The sequence below is a fragment of the Hypanus sabinus genome, chromosome 2, assembly GCF_030144855.1.
Source record: "Hypanus sabinus isolate sHypSab1 chromosome 2, sHypSab1.hap1, whole genome shotgun sequence".
Classification (NCBI taxonomy): Eukaryota; Metazoa; Chordata; class Chondrichthyes; order Myliobatiformes; family Dasyatidae; genus Hypanus; species Hypanus sabinus.
The window spans coordinates 141,145,409-141,169,655 of NC_082707.1; the positions used below are offsets into that span (position 1 = coordinate 141,145,409).

Below are 24,247 nucleotides of genomic sequence, written 5' to 3' on the forward strand. Positions count from 1 at the left end.
TTCTACTGATTTGATGCCATTCTTTAACAGCAGAACCACACCACCCCTCTGCCTGCCTTCCTGTCCCTCTGATGCAATGTGTAATCTTGGACATTCAGCTCCCAACTACAACCTTCCTTCAGCCATGATTCAGTCACAGCCACAACATCAGACCTGACAATCCATTATAGTGCAACAAGATCATCCACCTTAATTCTTATTCTCAGTGCATTGAGATGTAACACTGAGTACTTTATTTGCCCCCCTTTTTGATTCTGCATCCCTAATGCACCGATACTCACCCGGGTGACTGCAATTTTGTCCCATCATTTGCCTGCCTTTACTGACAATCTGACTGCATGTTAACTTTGCTTTTTTACCATTGCCCCATCCCAAGCCCGTTCACTCCAATTCCCTGCCAAATTAGTTTAAACTCTCTCCAACAACTCTACCAAACCTGCCCGTGAGAATATTTTCCCACTTGGGTTCAGATGCAACCCATCACTTTTGAACAGGTCATACCTCCCCTAGAAGAGATGCTAATGATCCAAGAACCTGAAGTCCTGTCTCCTTCACCAGCTTCTCAGGCACATATTTATCTGTCAAATCATCTTGTTTCTACCCTCACTAGTACATCATTGCTGACTTATCAATCAACTGCTTTTGTTCCAGATCCCATGGTACATTAATGAAGACTAATTTCAAAAATAATGATAACAAATAACCTGTAATTGACAATTGAAAATAAAGTCCAAATTTCTACCACTCAAATGTAAAAGTGTTTGCTCATTTTTAAGACAATACCTTTTAGCCCTTTGACTCTTCAAACACCATATTAGTATTTTCCAGACAATTAAATCATAACCTCATAAATGCCTATGAATACAAATAGTTTGCACAATAACTTTTAAATATGTTAACTTTGGTCAGCAGATTCATTCAATTGAATCTGCAACACACCCCTTCCAAGGCCAACTTTTATTTCCTAACAGGTAGTTCCCAAAACAACTAACAATACTCCAGCTATCGTCAATTTGGGTGTATGCTATCTTGTAGCATTGTTTCTGTTCTCTTGTAATCTAGTGCTCCAGATACAAGATCAGTGCTCTTTTTAATTATTTATGCATGTGAACTTCCATTGCTTCTAACTCTTCAGAAGTTAGAAAATATTTCTCTTTATTGCACCTACACCTAAGGTAATATATTCCAACTTGCCTGTAATGAATTTCATTTGATTAACCTATTAAAATCTTTATTTTATGTAGCATTTTCTACTAAACAGTATATTCTGCTGTCAATATTTGTCAAAGCAAACTTGAATGTGTTTTGCCCATAATTTAAGTAACTCGGAAGAGATTTAGTGGTAATAATTATAACACTGCTCTTGTGGAATACCACTAGTCACATACTGCCCATTTGAACACTTTACATTCAACCCTGCTCTCTGTTGATTGTCAATTGTAGGCCGCATCTTGGGTAATGATGAGTCTGAGTACAGAGAGGAAATTAACAACCTGCTGGCATGGTGCGAAGACAATAACCTATCCCTCAACTTCAGCAAGACGAAGGAATTGGTTGTTGAATTCAGAAGGAGTAGCAGACCGCACAACCCCATCTACATCGGTGGTGCGCAGCTGGAACAGGTCAAAAGCTTTAAGTTCCTTGGGGTGAATATCACAAATGACCTGACTTGGTCTAACCAAGCAGAGTTCACTGCCAAGAAGGCCCACCAGTGCCTTTACTTCCTGAGAAAGCTGAAGAAATTTGGCTTGTCCCCTAAAACCCTCACTAATTTTTTATAGGTGCACCGTAGAAAGCATTTTTCTAGGGTGCATCACAACCTGGTATGGAAGTTGTCCTGTCCAAGACCAGAAGAAGCTGCAGAAGATTGTGAACCTAGCCCAGCACATCACACAAACCAATCTTCCATCCTTGGACTCACTTTACACCACACACTGTCGGAGTAGTACTGCCAGGTTAATCAAGGATAAGTCCCACCCAGCCAACACTCTTTTTGTCCCACTTCCCTCTGGGAGGAGATTCAGTTGCATGAAGATACGTACGGCCAGATTTGGGAACGGCTTCTTTCCAACTGTGATAAGACTGCTGAACAGATCCTGACCCGGATCTGGGCCTTACCTTCCAAATATCCGGACCTGACTTGCACTACCGTACTTTCCCTTTTCTATTTTCTAATTATGATTTATAATTTAAATTTTTATTATATTTACTTTGATTTGTACTTTGTACTTCAGGGAGCGCGAAGCACAGAAACAAATATGACTGTGATGATTGTACGCTCTAGTATCAATTGTTTGGTGACAATAAAGTATTTGTATTTTTGTATTGTATTTGATTCCAAACAATTGGAGTATCGATCATTACAGAACGTCTGTCTGGTGCTTCCCACTCCCTCTCCTCTCCCTTTCCCAACCATGATTTCCCTCTCACTGTTCCCCCCTTCCCACTCTCAATCCTCAATAGAAACCCATATCACAATCAGGTTTATCATCACTCACACATCATAATATTTGTTTTTTTCTTTGTAGGAGTATAGTGCAATACCCAAAATTACTACAGTACTGTGTAAAAGTCTTAGGCACCCCAGCTATAAACAGTATGTGACTTTTCCACAGTACTGTATGAAAATCTATTGTAAAGTTGCATAGTATACCAAAGAAAAAGGGAATCACCACTATTTTCTTCATTAATTTTTGTTCTTTTCAAAGTTGTCCCAAATAAGTGGCTGCCCCAGTTAAACAAAAGGCTATTTAACCAGAATCTATTGTCTTGACAATCATCTTGAATGTCACAATGAAAATGAAGATTTGGAGGCGCAATCATTGAAAGCATTTTATCAAAACACCAGGGCAGGAGGACAAGGAAAGTGATGAAGCTGACAGATCTGAACTTGATCTAGTGACTACATAGGATATTTATTGGTGGATTATGACACTATTCCATGCACAAAGGCAATGCAGGCAATTCACTTTCCGCACTAGCTGTCTGCAGATTTTGTTCATTTGCGGTCAATCAAAAGAACACGGTAGTGTACATTGGATGAATTCCTCTGTCAGAACTTATACACAGTACAATAGTAGTATTGGTGGTGTCATAATTTGTTCTGTTCTTCATTTAAATGCACAATTTGTTACTCACTTAAATGGTAGTTTGTCTTTTTTACACCATTTTAACCATTTCCATGAAACTCTGGCTAATTGAGGCACTTAATGGGCAAAATGTACTGGCCCTGATGTGCCCCTATTAACTGGAATCCAATGTACTTAAAACTGCAAAAATGATATCAAGATTCTAAATATAGATAACCTCCCTATGATTAGAAAGAGACTGCCCAAGATAAATAAGACAATTTTTCTCATTAATGAAATAACAGAACATCAAGAGGAAGTTTTCAAAACACTTCATGTGATAGAGAACAAGCTTACTTCTCTGAGGAGCAATTGTTTAGCTCACCAAATGAAATCCACAGGCAATAAAGAAAGACACAGGCACTAAAAGCCAAAGATTAAAGTTAACACAGACCAAAGAACCGCAATAAATATAACAAAATAGAAGGGGCAATGGAAAGAGATTTACAAGTAATATCAAAGATAAATGTGTATTTTTCTTACAACTGTGTTAGGAAAATAGGATAGTCAGGAGCAACATAAACCTTAAAGGTGATAGAAGTTTTACTACAAGTAAAATAAAGAAATGGAAAACATGTTAATTAATCCATGTCTACCCTTGTAGGAAAGGAAAGAGCATGCCAAAAATTCCACGTAAACTTGTAGATAAGAATTCATCAGAATTAAAGTAAAATAACAACTGCAAAGAAAATAATGAAATGAAGAAGTGACAAATCCCCAATACTGTGACTTCAAAAAAGTTCAGGAAAACAATCTAGCTGCACAACTATTTTCCAAAATTATTTTGATTTTTTTAAATTGGAAGTTATTTTTATTTAAAGTGAGAGATGGAAAATGCAGAATTATATATCAGCTGTCCTACCATGTGTTGTTAGAAAATTATTAACTTATAACTTAAGTTTAAAGCATTAGGAAGCCTCTAAAATTCTTGGTGTATCGTGTACCTTATTTAAGGTGGAATTCATAGTGTTAAATACATTGGTTCAGGCCTGCATGTCCCGGTCTAAGATATTGCAATGGCCTATGACCTCATGCCGTATGTGTTTGAGGGATTCACATACATTTTTCTCACACACACAGCTGCATCAGGATGCCTGCGAGAACATCCAGCATTCAGTAGTCTCTGGAGCACAGCACCAGTGTTCAGTGAAGTAAAGCCTGGACAGAATTGCATCTTCTGGCATGCCTTGGTTACACTGCTCTTGTTCACTTGTAATAAGCAGGTCACCAGAGTGAGAATCCAAAACCAAAAAATCTGCAGTTGCTGGAAATTTGAAATAAAACCAGAAAATGCTGGAAATATCAGGTCAGGCAGCATCTGTGGAAAGAGAAAAAGTCAGTGTTTCAAGTTGGTGACCTTCCATCAGAACTAGGAAAAATTAGAAATCAACATGTTTTAAATTTCTGATGGTGGGGGGGGGGGGGTAGAGTGAACAAATCAGATGATATTTACAAGCCTTCACTACCTTTTGTCAGCTGGCATCATATATACCAGTGTCATTCAATTACTCTTAGTCCCCAGCTTACCAATTTATCACATGCATTCCTCTACCTTTTCCAAGTTCTGATGAAAGTAAAATGCCAATTATCTGTCTAAATAGTCTCAATGATAAAGATAATTCTGAACTGAGCTATATCTCAGCTTCATGGAAGTACAATTTTGGACTGAATGACCATTGATGAAGAGGTGCTGATAGACAGCATGATCTCCCATGGGGCACATGATGGTCCTACAGTGAAGCCTAAGCATGAATTAGAACCATCATGGTAAGGATATTACAAATGATTGAATTTCACTTCCTGTTGACATCATGTCAACACGAGTGAGTGCTGTGTGCAAAGCAGCAATCTGATACGAAGTTCAGGTAGCTGTGAAGATACACTGTGAATCTACTGATATTCAGTATCTCTTCCTCTGTTACTGTCAGTTACAAGATGGCTGATTCTCTACTTGTGCAAGAAGGGATAGTGGCCAGTGGCATATGTTCAGAGAGTTAATGTAAACTCATTGCTAACAGTAACCATTACAGTGTGCCCTGGCAATGTACAAGGGATGAGAACCAAAGGGAAAAAATGCACTAAGGAGAAGAATAGGCAGGGATGGTACACCTACATTTCAAGGTAATACAAGAAGTGATGTGCTGAGGTTGACTCAGAAACATAAAATGCTAGAAATTCTCTGCAAGTCAAGGGGTGTCTGTGGAGAGAGAAAAACAGAGTTAATATTTCTGATCAATGACCTTTTATCATATAAATTAAAAGTCATTGACCCAAAAACATCAACTTTAGTCAAGATTTCTAGATTTTTAAAATCATATTTCAGTCAGAGAAATGTCTCTAGATATAACCTACATTGACTTACAGAGAGTACGTGAGAGGGTTTCACAGAAGAGAATATTTATTAAAGTCAATAGGATATTTATTGACAACACAGTCAGTCAATGATTTGAAGGTGAGGCAATACAGATGACCACAGTCTAGTGTACGGAAAGTAAAGTCAATTCACTCAAAAGTCAGTTTTTTTAACAGCAGAAAGGACAATAACTACAACATAACTAGCAGGGTTCCCTCTCCAGAAAGAAGAAATTAATGGGACATACTGTAGCGACACAAAAACTTTATGCATAAAACTGATCTCAATCATGATTAGCTTTGTGATCACCAAGCTCGATTGCGTGGCCAGTTAGCAGATCATTTTCACTCAGCTTCTCAGTCCAGAAGCAGCGTCTACAGTTACAGCCTATGACACTAAAGGCATTTTTTCCATTGGCTTGATGTGGCAAAAGAGAAAAGAGAAATGAGAATGAGTACCTGCTCAAAAGGATATATGCTGATATCTCAACTAAACATGAGTAGGTGATCTTCATTTCTAGATCAGTAGTATTAAACAAGTGATAAATGTATTCTTCAGTCTGTGGTGAAATGGAGTTTGCAAAGCTGATTGCCATATATAGTCACTTCTACATGCATATTTAGTAACCAGACTTAACGTTCAAGATGATACTTCTATTAATGACTGAGGATTATAAAAGTACCATGCAGATAACCATCTAGCCAAATATGCACAGCACTAAGAGTTGCAATACAATAGCTAATGTAGACAGGATCATGAAATTACAGGGTGACTGATTAGGTGTGGGTACAAACCTGTGGTGGACAGATTTTAATACAGATAAGTAAGTGCAATGAAATCAATTTTGGATTAAATAAACTACTAGTTTGCAATACATATGTAATTGGTGAAAGACCAGGAACAGTGCAAGTCCAAACAAAATCAGGTGCCCACAGGAGTATGACCACAATTGTAAGGTGGAAACTAAACATAGTGAAATAAACGTTTGTTATTAAAACACAAAGGAAAGAATATTTTGCAACATCAATGGAAAGTTGGAGTTAGACCAGATTTTGAGCATCTAGGTAACATCAGAAACCTCACCTTGGAAAGTAACATAATCAACCTTAGAAAGAGTTAAGAGGCATAAAAAAAAGTTACCACAGCTCTAAAAGTTATTTATGTGAGTAAAGGACCAATGACATAAATCAGATAAATTCCCTGGAGTGGGGATGGACAGCAGATTTAGTTCTGTTTTATGCTATTGATAGCACAGTTAAAGAAAAAATATTTTCTGCTGATGGGAGAATCTAGGTCAAGTGGATACAACTTGGAAATAAGAGGCAATAGTTTAAAGAATGATTAAGATTCTGATTTTTTTTCCTCCCACAAAAAACAGTAAATACCAGCTCAATTACCAATTTTAAACATGCTGGGTAAACTTTTGGGGGCTACACATGTTAGAGGATGTGAGGCCAAGGGCTCAGCTAGGTCACATACACTAGGATCGCAGTCAGCTCCAGGGGCTGAATAGCCTACTCCATTTTCAATATTTCTAAAACAAACCTTATCCTTGCCATAATGAGTGCAGGACAAGTAGACCTACAGAGGTCGAAAACACCAACAAAATGTAAATACATCTTTAAAATGAAATTAGCATTGAAACCACTAGTAAATTATAACATAAAATAGCTAAAACTATTAGCAAGCTTTGGGGAACCTTCCAGTTATATGCAACTTCAGATCATGCAAAATTCAGGTGTTATATTTTAAGAAAAATTGTTGTCCCAGATTTTGAGAGACTAGCTTCTCATTATTCATTTGTTAATATATGAAACTCATTGCTCTCGGAACCAGCAGCCTAAGATTAGTTTCCAAGGAGAACATTTCCAAGTATGCACTGGCAGTAATGCAATGGCTATAATACACAAACCCAAGGCTGAAGCTATTCATTATTTCTAACACTCAGCTGACAGATGTAGCCAACTATTTAGCTCTAACAAACCATCGTAAAAATTGTATTTTACCAACTTGAAAATTAAATATTATAGTTTACATTGCTGAGAAAACATTAACAATTATTCTATACTTTTTAGAGAAGGTGATGCACATCCCATTTTGTGAATAATTTGTGGACCAAAATGACATTTTGTATTTATATTTTACAACAGCTCTAAATGTTAAGCATTCCCGAACAGAGTAAATGTTACAGCTGTTTTATGTGCATAACATTGATATTGAGAAAATTAGGTCCAAAAATTAATTATTTCAAGATTAAATGCAGCCTTAAGATTTTATTTTATTTATCTTAAAACACAAAAGATTCTGCAGATGCTGGAAATCCAGAGCAACACATACAGAATGCTGGAGGAACTCAACAGGTCAGGCAGCATCGATGGAAATGAATAAACAGTCAACATTTTTGGCTGAGACTCTTCTTCAGGATTGGAAAGAAAAAGAGAGGATGCCAGAATTTAAAAAAGAGGAGAGGAAGGAGGATAGCTGGAAGATGATAGGTGAAGATAGATGGGTGGGAAAGGTAAAGGTCTGAAGGAGAACGAATCTGATAGGAGAGGAGAGTAGACCATGGGAGAAAAGGAAGAAGGAAGGGCACCAGGGGACAATGATTAGCAGGTGAGGAGAAGTAGTAAGAGGCCAGAGTGGGGAATAGAAGAAGAGGGAAAGGGGAAGGGGAGAAAAATAATTACCAGAAGGAGAGATCTATGTTCATGTCATCAGATTGGAGGCTACTTAGATGGAATATTATGTGTTGCTCCTCCACCATGAGAGTAGCCTCAGCATGACAAAAGTGGAGGCCATGGATCGATCTTGGAACAGGAATGGGAATAGGAATTTAAATGGTTGGTTACCGGAAATTCTGCACGGCGGATAGAGCAGAGGTGGTCTCCCAGTTTATGTTGGGTCTCACCAATATAAAGGAGGCTCTATCAGCAGCACCATACACAATAGGTGACCCCCAACAGATTCAGAGGTGACAAATTGCCTCATCTGGAAGGACTGATTGGGACCTTGAATAGAGACAAGAGAGGAGTTGAATGGATAGGTGTATCAATTCTGTCACTTTCAAGAATATGTGGCAGGTAGGAGCTTGTGGAGAGGAACTAACAGACAAGATAATACTGGAGAGAGTGATCCTCGCAGAAAGCAAAGAGTGGGGTGGGGGAGGTAAAGATGTACTTGATGTGTTAAGTGGTAGGAGCCCATAGAAGGTGGCAGAAGTTGCAAAGAATGATGATGTGTTGGATGTGGAGGCTCATTGGGTGGTAGGCAAGAACAAGAGGAACTTATGCACGTCAAGGCAGCAGGAAGATAGGATGAACCTGGATATCCAAGAAATAGAGGAGATGCTGGTGAATACAGTATCAATGGTGGAGGAAGGGAAACCCCATTCCTTGAAGGAGAAACTTTATTTATCTTCTCATTTCCATTACATTTTCCACTCAACTGGTTGCATAGTATTTTTCCAGCAGTTAGACACCATGTTAATATCTGTACAAGCAACAATGTTAAAACATGTACTTTTCAACCCAGTGTCAATAACAAAGAATGGTACTCAATTCAACCTAATGTAAAACAATAAGCAACCAAAGAATAGTGAAAACCAAACACTCCATTTTAATCAGAATTTAGCCTGACTGTTACACAGTGAAAGATCTGGAGGGGGTGAGGCTGGATAGGGATAGAAATTTAGGTCACCTAAATAGCAAGGAGACTTCAAGGGGATATAGACAAACTAAATGAGAAAGCAGCAACATGACCTGTAAAGAAAAATCTGGTAAAATGCAAAGCAATTCACTTTGGAAGAGAAAAGACAACTCTTGCTTTAATAGTATGATTTAAAAGATAAGAAATTGGAAAATATTCATTTTCAAAGGGACATGGGTGTTGTTGTAAACAAATTATTGAAAGTTAATATGTAGCTACAGTGGGCAGGGCAGGAAAATGGTGCTGAGGTAGGCGATAATTCATGAGGTTAATAAATAGCAGGGCAATCTTGAAACCGAATGGCACCTCCTGCTTTATTTCTTCTATTCCTATGTTCATGATGCCTTACAAGATCAGTAGTAAAATGAATGCCTATTTAACTAAGTTAAACACCACAACTATAAACTGCAAAAGTCATATTACTACAGGCAAAGAAAGAGAATTGGAAGGGTTTGGAAAATGTCATTAGTCATTACCAGTCTATTATTACCTGGAAGGATATATTTCTCTGTAACGAGTGTTGCAAATAAACCGAATGGAGCAATACACAAAGGAGCTAGAGCTACTCAGCGGGCTGGGCAGCAACGAGAGAGTAAGTACAACAACCAGTGCTTTGGGTTGAATTCCTTCACATTTCCAGTATCTGCAGGCAGTTTTCTGTATCTCTAAAATTAACCAAATGACTAAATAACTCAACTCCAATAACTAAGTTTATAGGCTAGATTATGTCAATCCCATGGTCACACTATGTTATGTGGTCCTGTGGGACCAAAGGTCCAGGCCTTGCTATTGCAGCCACACTATAATTGATGATGAGGCCTAAATTGGCAGATGTGAAGCCCTGCCCCCAGGTCATTTTGATGACCCGTTGATAGCTCACTACTGTCAAAGAACTCAAAAAAATACTTACAGTCAAATTGTCATACAGAGATCAATTATCAAAAAAATAGATTTATAAGACTTAGAAACACACCAGTGATAGCATTAATTTAAAATATTTTGATTAAGTGCAACTATTCTCATCTCCACTGAGCTTTTCAGGCCAGCTCAGTGACCTACTCAAAGAATAGGGCTGCACTCTATATGGGTAAGACCTAATACAAATTTCTGAGCTCAGCCCCATTGCTGGAAGTTAGATGCACAGAATTCAGGAACAAGCTGACTTGCACATTGCAGCTTACTCATACTTCTCTGCACAGACGTGTGATCCAGCACAGTGATATGAAATATACTTGCGTTCCATCGAATTTAGAAAGTTGGGAGGCAATGTACTATAATTGTATTTCATTGTTAAATGGGAACTGAATGGGTAGAGAGAGAAAAACAAGAAACCATTTACCCTGGTTTGGGAGATAAGGAGTAAATGCTCTAAAAATTAGAACAAGATCTGGTGATGAAAAAAAAGTTACAAATCACCTCTGCATGCAAAAGGCAACAAAATTTTCGAACTCTTCAACAAATGGCAGTGGATGCTGGATCAAATGATAGTTCTAAATCTGAGATAGATAACTTAGTAATTAATGGCATTAAGGAATAAGAGGCATGAGATTCATTCACAATTCAACCAGGAAGTCACTCTGATGTAGCCTACAAGGCTCAATAACCTAGTCCCCTTTATAATATCCTGTTTACAGTTAGAAATTCTCCATGCTCACACTGACTGATTGCCAACAGGCTGCCAGGCAAACTTTTATGTCCGACGGTGCTATTTCACCTCCCAAGGCTTTCTACTTTCAATATTTGTACACAGTCTTCATCTATGAAAACAAAGTAATTAGAGGAGATATCGGGATGACATCATCAAATCTCAAGGAAAAGCAGGCTTTTTCAAAACACAAACATTAATGAACATGGAAATACATTTCTCTAGATTTAAAGAAAATCCATCTTAATTTCAGTTAGCTTCCAGCAGAAAGCAGAGGTCAAAACAAAATATACTCTGGAAACATATAATACAAGTTAAGGGTGCCATTGTTCTGTAAGTAACAACACAGCATATTATTGAAATGCCAACATCCACACAAACTGCCATTGTGAAGTAACATGATCATAATACTTATCAAAATTAATGTTATATCCTTAAAACAACAGCTGATGTCCACTTTTAGCTAAGCCGTTTGCACTTTTGTTTCACAAACTAAATAACTTTAATGCACTTTATCCTATCAGAAATCTGATGTCAAAATGGTATAACTATTAATCTTTGTGATTCAACTCACTGTATGGCATTTTTACAGCAGCAGAAGCTTTTCTTCCAATCTGGTTGATACTATTGATACTACTGACTCAATGTGATCTGAGAAAGTCAAGTCTAGCCATTTCTTGTCTGTGTGTATGTATGCTGCACCATGACACCACAGCCTCTACGGGTCAGATTAATTAAACTCGGCAGCAGCTGCAGTGCAACGTGAGAAGCACATCGCTACATTTCTCACCCGTCCTGCCCAATTACCTGCGGCATTCCAGCACTGGACAACTGACATCGAGCACACTGCTCGCAAGACTACATTCCCTCTAGTCTCCTGATGAATTTTAAAACAAAATTCCCAAACCTTTGAAAGGACTAAGGAACTCTGCACCTGCTGCAGCCTGCAATGATGAGTCCCAGTGAGAGGTTTGTCAGTCAGATCTCTGCAGATGCTGTTCTATTTTATATCAGAACAGCATCCAAAGATGGAAATGGGATGACAATCTCATATGCAGACTGCAAAAGTCATTTCTATTTCTAAGAGTTATGGCTTGACAGATCTACAACAGTAGAGCTTGTATCCTGGCTTGTCTCCAGTGTCAGCAGCTGCAACTACACATTGTGGTCAATAAACAACGAAGATCTGGGTTACCACATCTTTATCTCCAGCAGGAAAAAAAGAATGAGGAATAGCTGCAATTTTCAGTGGTTTATAATCGCAGCTTCACAGTTATTGCATTTCCAAGGCATGGGGCAGCACACCGGAGTTTAAACCAGAATTTCACCACCCAAGATAAGATTCAAATCCACTTTGGCCCAATGAGAATACAGTCTTTTCTTTTAACTTACTGAAACAATTTACTGCTACAGATTGCTTCCGTCACTAAAGCACAGATTAACAATCACATTTAGTCACCCCAGGATGGAAAATTTAGGAAATAGAGCAACGGTGCTCTTCTGAAAGTGAGAATCTCAAACAGAAGATTGAAGATTACTCCATTATGTCTGACCCTATAGTGTTTGATGCTGACCAAATTAGCAAAATACAGTATCTATTGTTTCAAAGAAACTGTAGATCTTTATAATATTCTACCAGGAAAGTTAAAACACCAACAAGGAAAGTAAACTCTTGTAATAACTCCATTTTCAAGAACTTTATTCCTACAGTTAACATTTGAATGGGATGGTTAGTTACTGACAGTATATTAATACCTGATAATAGCATACATAAAAAGCAAAAGTCATATTATTCTCATTGAATAAAGATATTTTAGTTATTGTATTTTATAGGGACAGGGTGGAATAATTTAAAGGTGCAGTACAGTCATGATATTACAAGAAATGCTATATCTATTGTGTTACACAAAACATGCTACTGAATAACCTCTTCATAGTAATTGCATTTCAAAAGTATAAAATTATAGAGTCTTTAAAGACAGTTAATTACATGCATTTAATTAAATCATAATTGCTTTTAATTTACACTTAGTGATTTCACTGCGTAATAATCTAAACCTCTCTCTGAATCAGTTAGGTCTGTCAGAATCTACTTCATAAACACTACAAAACCTCTTCCTGTAATTCAGATGAGAACTAAGAATACAATTTATATAAATTTTTTAGAAATCAGTACAAGCAGCAACAACATCTGTTTCTGCAATGCTTTTCAATTTCAAATTCTCCATTCCATAAGCTTAACATGTAAACCCATGTTCTTACCTACAGCGCAGTACAAGAGCACCAGTTTTCGACTTATTGCAGAAATTATAACCAATTATTTCCCAATAATTACTCAATTAGGATTATGCCAATTACACAAATGTGTTAATTAAAAATTGTAATCCAGTAATCTGCTGTGAATGTGCATACAAACACATTCAAATGATGAATGGCAAAAAATTAAAGGGCATTCCATGAAAGAAGATGCTTTTCATTATTTCCTGTTAATTGATGTCATCAAGCAATAATTATCAGTGGCTTCTATCAGTCAGTGGACAAGAAGATGACAGATTGTTGACATCAGTGCAAGTACATAGTCTGCACTAAGGCAATTAAATAAAAACTCTTCCAAAAATTTATTTCAGAGCACATTTTAAAAAATATTTAAATTCCATTAATAAAATCACAAAATGCTGGAAACACTCAGAAGGCTAAGCAGCTGCAACGGACAGAAAACAGTTAACATTTCAGGTTGGCCCTTCATCTGAACCACATTTCTAAAGGGTCAACAGTGCCAAAATATTTCAAATCTTTGACCTTTATAGTGCAAAGAAAATGGCTGCTGGAAATACAGTTAATATCTGAGACATTGCACAGAAATGGTTTCTTTTGCTCACCATGTTCTGCTAGCCTTTTCGCCCATCTACACCAACCAAATTTGCTCACATTAGATCCACTTCCCTCCGTGCCTTGCTTAGTCAAGTGTCTGTCTAAACATTTCTTAAGCAGTTATCATATCTGACCACCACCTCCACCAGCAGCAAGATGCAGATATCAACTACTGTGTTTAAAAAAATATTCTCCTCAAATCACTTTTAATACTTCTTCCTCTTACATTATACCCAAGCCCCTTTGTTTTGAACATTCCTACCATGGAAAAATGATGAGCTGCTCTATCCATGTTTCTTATAATTTTACATAGCTCTATCCAGTTACCCCTCAGTTTTCGTCACTCCAGTGAATCTTATCAATCTCCTCCCATAACTAAAGTCCTCTAATTTCCTCTGTACTCTCTCCAGCACAACTACATAGTGTTGCTGCCAGAAATGCATTTAATATTCCAAGTATATCCTAACTAGTGATTAGTTAAGTTACAACATAATCTCCCAACTCATATTCCAAGCTCTAGCCTATGAAAGCAAGCCTTTCACACCATCCTGTTGATCTGTGCTGCCACTTTTAGAGAACTATGGACTTGAACCCCAAAGTCCTCTTGTTCATCAATATTCCTAGCACCTCACCAATTAATGTGTATGGCCAACTCAAAAACGCACCTGTCAGAATTGTTCCATATGCTAACATGCCACCCAACTCTCTGCCCAATCCATTTCCTGTTGCAGCCTTGAACATGCTTCCTTGCTATCCACATCACAAACTTTTGCATCATCCACAAACTCACTTATTCTATCTCATGTATTCATTTCCAAACCATCAATATAAAGCAGAAACAACATTAATCAGGACTTCCAATCAGAAAAGCACCATCAAAAACAACTTTTGTGGTACATACAAGAATAAGAACCCAACGACTTATATCACTAGATTTATGTTTCCAATGGACTTATTAAAAGTAAAAGCCATTTTTAATTTAATACATGACAGCTTGTTAATACCTTCCTCCCCAGCTGCTATAAAACTGACATGTTACAACACTCCTTTACAAGGAAAGTCTATGTACCAGTCCAATATATTGGCCACAATGCCAATGAAACCATGTTTAATATTTCCTTTAATGCTCACTCATTGAAGTACAGATTCAACAGATGCCACAAAGAGAGAAATTTGTGTCATGTTATTGATACTGCTTTGTAATAATTATTAATGCAAACCTTACATATATTACTATTTATATTGAATAAATCCAGTAACAGGTGTGGATCAGAGTTCTGGATGCAGATTATACCTTTCTGAGTAAAGTTACATTTCTGTTTTCTTAGCCAGCTTCCCAGTTGCTGAGCCAGACTACATGATTAAGTTACTGCATGATGACAGAATCTTCCAAGAGGACGACAACCTTGTCGTGGTTTCGAGGCTTGCGTGCCTCAGTGACCCAGAGAGCTATGTTGGCTGAAGTCAGGGCTTTATACTTTGGCTCTTGGTAGGATTATCCATGCCAAGCAGGTCGAAGGTTAGAGGGCAGACTAATAGTGGTCCACTGGTCCTCAAGGTTCAGGGTTCAGCTCAGGGCAAACAACCCTGACTAGAAAACAAAATTGTTACATAAACAGCAATGAACAATCCCTATACAATAGCATTCCTGAGTCTCTACCCTAGATTTGCATGACTGACAGCAGTGAAAACAGAGAGGAAGCTATTGACATGATGAAGAAAGCCATGAACACTGACAGAAATGGAGGACCTTCATTGCTGCCCCAAATACCAGCAGCGTAATGGGCAGTAAGTATGACTGTATGGTGTCCGTTAGTCTCGTGAGACCACAGATCTGCACCCTCTCCAGGGTGCAGGCCTGGGCAAGGCTGTACGAAAGACCAGCAGTTGCCCATGCAGCGAGTCTCCCCTCTCCATGCCACTGATGTTATCCAAGGGAAGGGTAAGGGCTGATACAGCTTGGCACCAGTGTCATCGCAGAAGTTGTCAGAACGAGGTTGAAGGCAACATCAGACTGCCTTAGGGACTCCAGCTCCGGATTTGTCCTCAGGGTTTACTCCAGAGGCATTTCCCATGAGTGGGTATGGCTGCAAGGCAGCGGAAGTTTAAAATCAGAGTTTTCCCTCTCTTAGATGGACTGCCTTCCCAGGCTGACGACCTCCATCTACCCAAAATGATTACATAATTATATATAAAACCATGAACAATGCAATATCATTTTTGTTCAGAACTATTATTTTATCATATTTCTGAATTATAAAAACACAAGTGAGGTTTTATTTTAATAATTTTTAATAGTTGAACAGTTGACAACTGTTTCTTATGCTATCAGAACCAATCCTGATTCTTATGATATTAGTACATGGCTTAATCTCTCTATGTTGGAATGTATGCATTTAGTGACATTTTGTTTGGCTGGGGGGAGGAGTTAAGGTGTGGGGAGGAAGGAAAAAGGAGCAACCCAGACAAGACAATTGTGTTATTTTCCTATTCACATAGTTAATAAAAAGCATTTTATTTTTTTCCAACATATACAAACTGAAATTAAAAATCATGAAATATCCTACACTCCCAAACTAAAACCTAAAAACAAGTGACATTTAAAAAATCAAGGTGATAAAACATAAATATTCCCAAATAATACATCCAGAATAAAATCAGATCTTAATTTTAACTGATGCTGAGGAAAAGAGGGATACATGAGTAACTTTAAATAAGTATGTGTGGGTATCTTCTATTTTCTCACAGGTAAACAGAGGCAATATTGATACCATGTAAGCGCTAAGTGCTTATGGATAGGAGATGCTGAAATACTTCTCCCGCAGTCCCTCAAGCAAACAAATTTCCCAAGTGCACCATCTCTCAATGTGATCAGGCATTGTTTTATCCTCATTCCTGATCATCACGCTCTAGAGACCACAACCTCCATTCTCTCCCCTACCCTCCAAATCAAGCTGTGCCAACTATGCAACCATCCATACATCTATGCATCTGTTGCTGGGCTGGCTTCATGCAGCTTACAGGTAGGCAAGCTTCTCTGGTATGACTATCAGGCAGAGCTCCTCCTGTAAATATAGGGGTCGTGATATCTAAGCTATCAACATCTAATAATGACAAACAACACACACAAAATGCTGGTGGAACACAGCAGGCCAGGCAGCATCTATAAGGAGAAGGACTGTCGATGTTTCAGGCCGAGACCCTTCTCCTTATAGATGCTGCCTGGCCTGCTGTGTTCCACCAGCATTTTGAGTGTGTTGTTTGAATTCCCAGCATCTGCAGATTTCCTCGTGTTTCAACATCTAATAATGAATACTTTTGTCAGCACTGTATCTTAAATGTTCAAAATATTACAACATACAAGAGGTACAATAATTGAATAAAGTGAGGACAGTTACATAATTTACAGAATTTATACAATTTATCATCTGAGGTATTATTGCCCAGCATTAGTCCTCCATTCTTAATACGATTAGATGGTGATGAAAGGTTTGCAGTCAGGTCTGATGCAACCAGCAGGCCGATCTACATGTCTGGACAATCAAGACTAAACTGTTGTTTAGAATCAATTGTGAAGAACTTAAGTAAAGCTGATATTTGGTTTTTAAACAGCTTCCTTTATTTTTATTTAGTTAACTGACTGTAATTTCATCAGCTACCTTGGTGGAATTTGATTTTATATCTTTTAGTCTCTTGGTTATTAATCCAGTAATGTAACAACTAAGCCAACAGACAGTAAACCAATGAATCAACACATAATCCCAAGTTTTTGTTTGCATCCTGTAATAGCAAATGTGTTAATTTTAACTCAGAATTCACAAATTTTGTGAATTTCTTTCGAACTTACAGTAAAACTAACTGTATTTTACACAATACTTTGTCATAATTTAGTTGATGCTGAAAATTACTACAAATCACAGAGGATAAAAAATAGGATGTTTCAAGTAAGCTAACCATTAGTATTCCCAGCCACATTGATATTTTTAGTGTGTTTTTTCTCTATCCCTTCATTTCTCTATCTCATCCCAACAGTGCTTGGTCCTTTATTTCTTAACTTTGACACAGATAAATCCTTTGTTCAAAAAGAAAGTAACCATTTAAGTCCAACAACAAAGATCACATGACCAGCAGCTGTCCTGTTAAGAATTGTCAGTGCGTGCAGCTGGTGACCTACTATATGTCAACACATCACCTCCCTATCCCTATTCTACTGAGGTTTTTAACACTAAAAAAGGCTGCAGCATCAAGAGCTTTCTGTAATTCAAAGACATTGGCAGCTCTACTGGATAACTGGCAAGTAGACTGGCAAAAGCATGCATCATCTTAAGAAAGGGTTTGTACAGATCAAAAATCTCCACAACCAGCTTTGCTTTTCCTCGAACAAACTTTCTTTCATACCACATGCTACTGGCCAAGTTCAATGAAATGTTTGGAGCTTCTTTATATTCTACATGTGACATTACTGCAGTAATTCAGAGTTTTGGAAAAACATCAGCCTTTCATATCTCTAATGATAAAGTATAACACTATCTAGAACTTCAATTATATATTAAGCATGCTGTGTACTTGATATAGCTTAAACTGTATTTACTGTAACATAATATCTGCTCAAATTTTTGACATTTTACTTCATGATTAAAAACTATAGGGCATACTTTAAACTAAATATCTTTCTTTTTTCTTTTTTTCTTTCTCTTTTTTGTTTCGGGTTTGTTAGTGGGGGGGGGGGTTTCCTTTATCAATATTAAAAAATATTTTTAAAAAAGACTTTAGAAAGTTCTTCACAAAGTGAAGTCGTTGTCTTCAATCCTCAGATAGAGTTCAGCACTACATATATACGGTATTAGTAAAAATGAGATAGAAAGCAGTAAAAGATGTGGCTCTGCCCAAAATTGGTATGATAGCAATTTTCTGCTTCAGGAGACACCAGAAAATTAACAGGAGAGTGGCAACTTTAGTTAAAAGTAATGTATCACTATGAAATTGAAAATGTATCATTTTAGCAACTTAGAACATTACACAGAGGAACTCAAACAGCAATAAATTTGGCAGTTCTTTGGCAAAATAATAAAATAACTTGAAATTAACTTACAAATATTATGAATGTTAAATGTAAAATACAGAGCAGTCCAAAACATCAGTTAGCACACTTTAATTGTTTATTGTCATGTAGTGCAGAAACATCTTTCTATCTTTTAGGATTTCACATTAATTTGAACCATAACTACAATTTCAGTCAGTATTTCCAATGAATTGAAATGGGCTTGAAATGCTGATTTTCTTTTTGTTCCTATAGATTATTGCTTAGAAAGCTTAATCAAGTATGTCCCTCTGTTTCTTATGTTCATTTTGAATTTTGCATTCTATTTTTTTAAACATATTATAGCTGCAACCAGGATGGATTAAAAACTCTGATTCGAATGATTCAGTAAAATATCTATTATCACAGAATTCAGCAGTACAGTTTTTGGCAAATTCTCTAAACTATATTTTTACTTCACAACTGACCCTATACCACTGTATAATTAGATCCGCAACATTAAGGTGCTTTGACTAGGAGTAATATGAAAAATATGCTTCTTTAAAGAAAAACAACATCTTCATGACTAATTAACAGGCAATTATGAAATGCTTATTAAACCTTGCTATTCACAATGCATTGTATTTATGTATACCATACATAATGCAGGCTAAAATAGATTCTAAAGCAACACTACATGCAAACAGAAAACATGATCATTAAATAATCCACATTGCTATTTTATCTCTAACCATAGCAGATTAATTGATGATTTTGACCAAAACTTCAGTTAAGACTTTGTGCATTATTTCCACTCAAAGTATTTTTTAAAAGTTTATACTGGAAAACAAATGGCAGCATTATAAGTATTGGTAATTATACTGAACAGCTCAGTAAATGCAAGACTGGATATCCACCTTTAGCATAAGCTTTAACTGTCAATCAAGTGCAGAAGGGATAAATCCCAACAGGCTTGCTTATTACATTTTATTTTATCTTAACTTTTAAATGTACATTAGTTGTGACAAAAAAAGGGAAACCTGGTGTTGTGGTAACAAATAAAGTTTGGCACTGCTATTCAGTAGTCTGCTTTACTGGGTATGATGCACTTCCTGTAATTACAATGCTGTTACAACTGACAAGTCAATGATCAAATTATGAAGATTTGAAATATTATTTCATGTACTGCCACACAGGTTAGCATAAATAATCAAAAAGACAGTCAACATAAGCATATTACATTGGTTAAATATAAGAAAATATTTATAAGAAAATGTTTAGACACAGAGCTATGGGTTAAAAACAGCCCAAACATGATTCCAGTCATTATATTTTGTTAATAAACTAAGTTTGTAATGTCATTCCTGTGCCAAATGTAAGATGTAAAGTATTTCGTGGTTATGTTTGCCCTCTTTTGCCACAAACATCATTTGGGTGCAACAGCATAAAGGATGTGGATCACGTAGAAGGTGCCTTTTGAATCCTGCTAAGAATTTTCTCATACCGCCTTAAATATATCTAACATCCTTACCGAGTGATAGTGAAACATTCATACTTATATTTAAGAGAGCTGGTAGAGTGCTTGCACTCTTCGTGTAGTAAGGAAACGAGCCAAGCGTCGCTGAAAAATTCCCAGATTCACAACGTAATTGAAATGCATTCCGAAATGAGCTCAGCATAAAAGCAAAATGGAAGATTTTGAATCTTTCAAAGGAGTATTATTTTTATGTGCAATCAGTTATGGAGGCGGGGAATCATCTTTTCCAATGACAAGTTTATTAGAACATATCTGCAGGAAATAATTGCTGAACAACAAAGTCTAACATCTTCAAGATATTTAAACGCATTCTGAATCACAGAACATGTACCTTGAGTTGGGTTATTCAGATTGATACTAACACAACCACACGTGTTTGCATGTAGCAGGCACAATGTGAGTGTGAGTGTGTGTGTGTGTGTGTGTGTGTGTGGTGGGGGGCGCAACAGGGGTCTGTTCGTAAAGTTTGAAAGAAAGGTGGAAATCAAACACACAAACATAACACAATCACAAAGCTGCATTCGTCTCGTATATGATGGTAGGTATGAAATGGATCTCCCTAGGCCAGAAGAGAAAATGATTCTTTGCAATTCAAACATTAAATCGCATCAACTTGAAACCTTTCTATATCGCATAAGATAATATAATCAGAACGAAGCTCTGGTTCCAGTTGTCAAAATCATTCTATTCAGGAATGGGCGCATGCAACTTGACGGCAGTCTGGTTTTATTTTATTACAGGGCGCCTGCCTCGATTTGACAAAAACCGGGGGTGAAAAACCACACGGTAAGTAGTTTGTACAGCATCCGTGAGTTGGGTCTAGTGAGACGTGCCTATTCTCTCACCCAGTTAATGTCACCGAGAAATGAAATGCCCCAATTGCTCGACTGCAGCGTCACACCAGCTGTCCCTTCTCGATCTCAGAATTCATTCATTCCATTGGACGCAACTCTGGACTCTAAAGCAGCTTACTTACTAAGAGCAGTAACCTTTTTATTTTGTCATTAAGCCACTGGTTTCTAATTTAGCTCGTTTCACCTCAGCCACAATCCCAAAGCCAACTGAATGACAGAACTAAATCGGACACCCAGCACCAGGCTTTACCAAACCAGAACCTACAAGCGTTGGCAATGTTATTCGTCATAATTATCATCTGACAAGCTCAGATTGTTTTTTTTCCAATTTCTTCCAGGACAAAAGTTGTTTTCAGGCACAACTGTGCAATAGCTAAGTTCTGATAATTATTACAGGGGGTGATTAGCATGGGCGACACACATTTGATAAATGCAGTAAAGAAACAGGTTTATCACCTGCCCCCTCCCACCCCCACGCGTTTAACTCTCTGTACTTCAGGGAAGGATAGATAGGCATATTCAGAAACACAATTCAACAGCTAACGAGGATGGGAGAATAACTAGAGCCAGATACACATACATCAAATGTCACACCAGAAGACTACAACAGAATTTCACTGACAGTGTAAATAAAGGTAAAATACCTTACTCACACTTCCCGAACAACACGCACTAAATGTTCTTAAATATTACATCGTCCGATTATTTAGGGGAACCGTTTGCCCTGCTATCAATTATTATCTCTGAACTCGCTTTCACCTACCTGGGTAGAAATCTTTGGATTTGGACAGTTTGATCGTGGCACCAGTCTCTTTTTGCAGTTGGACAATGGTTTGTCCTCCCTTTCCAATAATAGATCCGGCAGCATAGCTAGGTATAAGGACTTTTAAAAAATACTGGCCGTCTTCTGCAAAAGGAAAACGAATAGATTATTGCAAAGTCGGAGATAAAAGGGCAAACAGATTTCCCCCAAATCTATGCCCTGGCTTCCGCTGCAAAACGGAGTAATCATAAATTAGTATATTGGTAATTTTGAAGAAAATTATAGCGTTTAGTAGAGAAATAAATATTTTAGTCTATATAATACATTTTATTAAATTTGCAACTACTGAACATTTCAAAATAGTTACTCAATGTTAAACGTCACAAAAATAAATGACATTTTATGATGCAGAGGGAGAAAGAGTGTCTCTGCGTACCCATGTTTAGAAGGATTTTGAATAATGTATCAGAAGATGATGACAGTCCTGGTTTCCATGGTGACCGTGAATTTGTAATTGACCTATAAAACCGCGCTGTTTGCGTGTAGCGCAGTTAAATATCTCTACATACAACACTGTAAATAAATAAACGCAGTGTAACCGGCTAACGCTCTTCAGCAGCTCTCCTAATGATTTATTACTGTTTGTTTACTTTTAGACACAAGATACGAACATAATTAACAACAACACGTGAATCAATGAACCATCCCTGTGTAGGAAAGATCAGCATCCCTCTCTCCCGAACTTGGTCCAGTTCTATATCTGATCCCCAACAATGATATGTTACCACAACACAGATACGACGCAGCACAATCCCAGATTTCTTAACCGGTGTTAAGAGAGCAACGATCCTTTTAAGCTCATTTAAGTAAAATCCTCTAAGTAAAAGTAGATCCTTTTAAGTATCACTTAATTTCAAGCCTCTGTCAGCTATATCCAACTACTTCGTTGTTACATAGGTAACACTGTCAGTAACAAAAAATAATGAGAATGTATGCCCAGGAAACATCACACTCGTCAAGATTCTTTGCACTCTTGGAACAAAACAACTAATTTCCCCCAAAACAAAATTATACGGTGTTAATCATTACAGAGTCTGCAACTCGCAAAATACAAGCGTCTCGCTAACCCACAAAAAAGGCGAATAACCACGCAATCCTACTTGCGCCCTACTGTTAAGATGCAATAAACGATGGAAAGTGGACTCCTTTAAAACCGCTAGTTAGCCCACAATCCAAATTGTAGCAGTTCGTGCCAGTTCGTGGCCACCAGAGCTCTGCCACTGATTCATGTCATCCAGGGCTGAAAGGCAAGATATCAATACCGAGAGTATGTCTTCTTTCCCCCCAAATTACAATTTTAATATGTTGCGAACAAAACAGACGCCATTTTTCCAAGGGATTTTTGGGGGAGGGGGCGACGCAGAAGGAGAATAAATGGAGATACCCACCGCCAGTGTTTGTTCTTTTGGTGTTGCCAGCTTCAGGAGGCGCTTCGAGCGGCCGCTTTCTCGAGTCGGGGGGATCCAAGTCTATAGGAACCCCCGTGTGGGTCCCGTTCTGCTGGATGGGTGCTGCCGCCATCATGTTGTTTTGTTTGTGTGTATGTGTGGCTGCAGAAAATACGGTGAGAAGGTAATTATAGAGGATATTTGTAAGGAACAAGAAAAGGGGGGGGGAATGGATGAAGTGTGATGGAGGGGAGGGAAGAGGAGTGAGAGAGAAGGGAAGATGGGTGTGAATGAGAGGCAAAGAGGGTGGGTGGGTGAGTGAGTGAGTGTAAGAGATATGTGGCAATGCACGGGGCTCCTAGTCTAATACTAATGGTAAAGCTGCTGCTAGTGCCGCGCTCGGTGCCGCTCCGCTCATTGTCAGTGTTGCAGCTGCCCGCTTTCAGCGGAGGCGGGGGGGTCAGAGGTCACGCAGCTCCCTGCTCGCTCCCGCGCGGACACGCGCGCGGCCTCCCGCTCTCACAATGGCGAACGCAGCCGAACACTTCGCTCGATTGCCCGGCGACACTGATTGGCAAGCGCCGCCCGGCCAATCGAATCGCCAGCCGGTGTTCCCACGCCCACCTATCCCCAGTCCCCGCCAACACCCCCCCCCCCTCCCCGCGCACTCCAGCTCGCGCCGGGTGCGGGGTGGGAGCGCTGCCATGTGCGCGCGCCCGCCCGCCCGCGCGGCCACCGGGAGTCGGCTGTGCATCAATTCTCTCTTTCGCGATGTCTGTGCGCACGAGTCGCAAAATGCTACAGCAAGATAGTATCACCGAATGTAAAGCCCCTTATCCTTGCAGCGGAGCTTCTAATCTTCGCCGGGCTCTATTGCATTGCTTTCATTAAAGAGAGAGAAGCCCTGACTGGTGTTCATGTTA

The 24,247-nt window shown here is 38.3% G+C and overlaps 1 protein-coding gene across 2 annotated transcripts in view; it reads right to left on the reverse strand.

Annotated features, from left to right (window-relative positions):
• Positions 1-23,790, reverse strand: part of LOC132384652 (RNA-binding protein Nova-1) — a 246,023-nt gene extending 222,233 nt beyond the window's left edge. For both annotated transcript variants that reach the window (XM_059955986.1, XM_059955982.1), the window contains exons 1-2: positions 23,325-23,790; positions 21,877-22,020 (exon numbers count right to left, since the gene is read on the reverse strand). In XM_059955986.1, coding sequence (XP_059811969.1) covers positions 21,877-22,020; positions 23,325-23,460 — 280 coding nt within the window. In that variant the 5' untranslated portion in view covers positions 23,461-23,790. The remainder of the gene's footprint in view (positions 1-21,876; positions 22,021-23,324) is intronic.
• Positions 23,791-24,247: the final 457 nt, after the last annotated feature.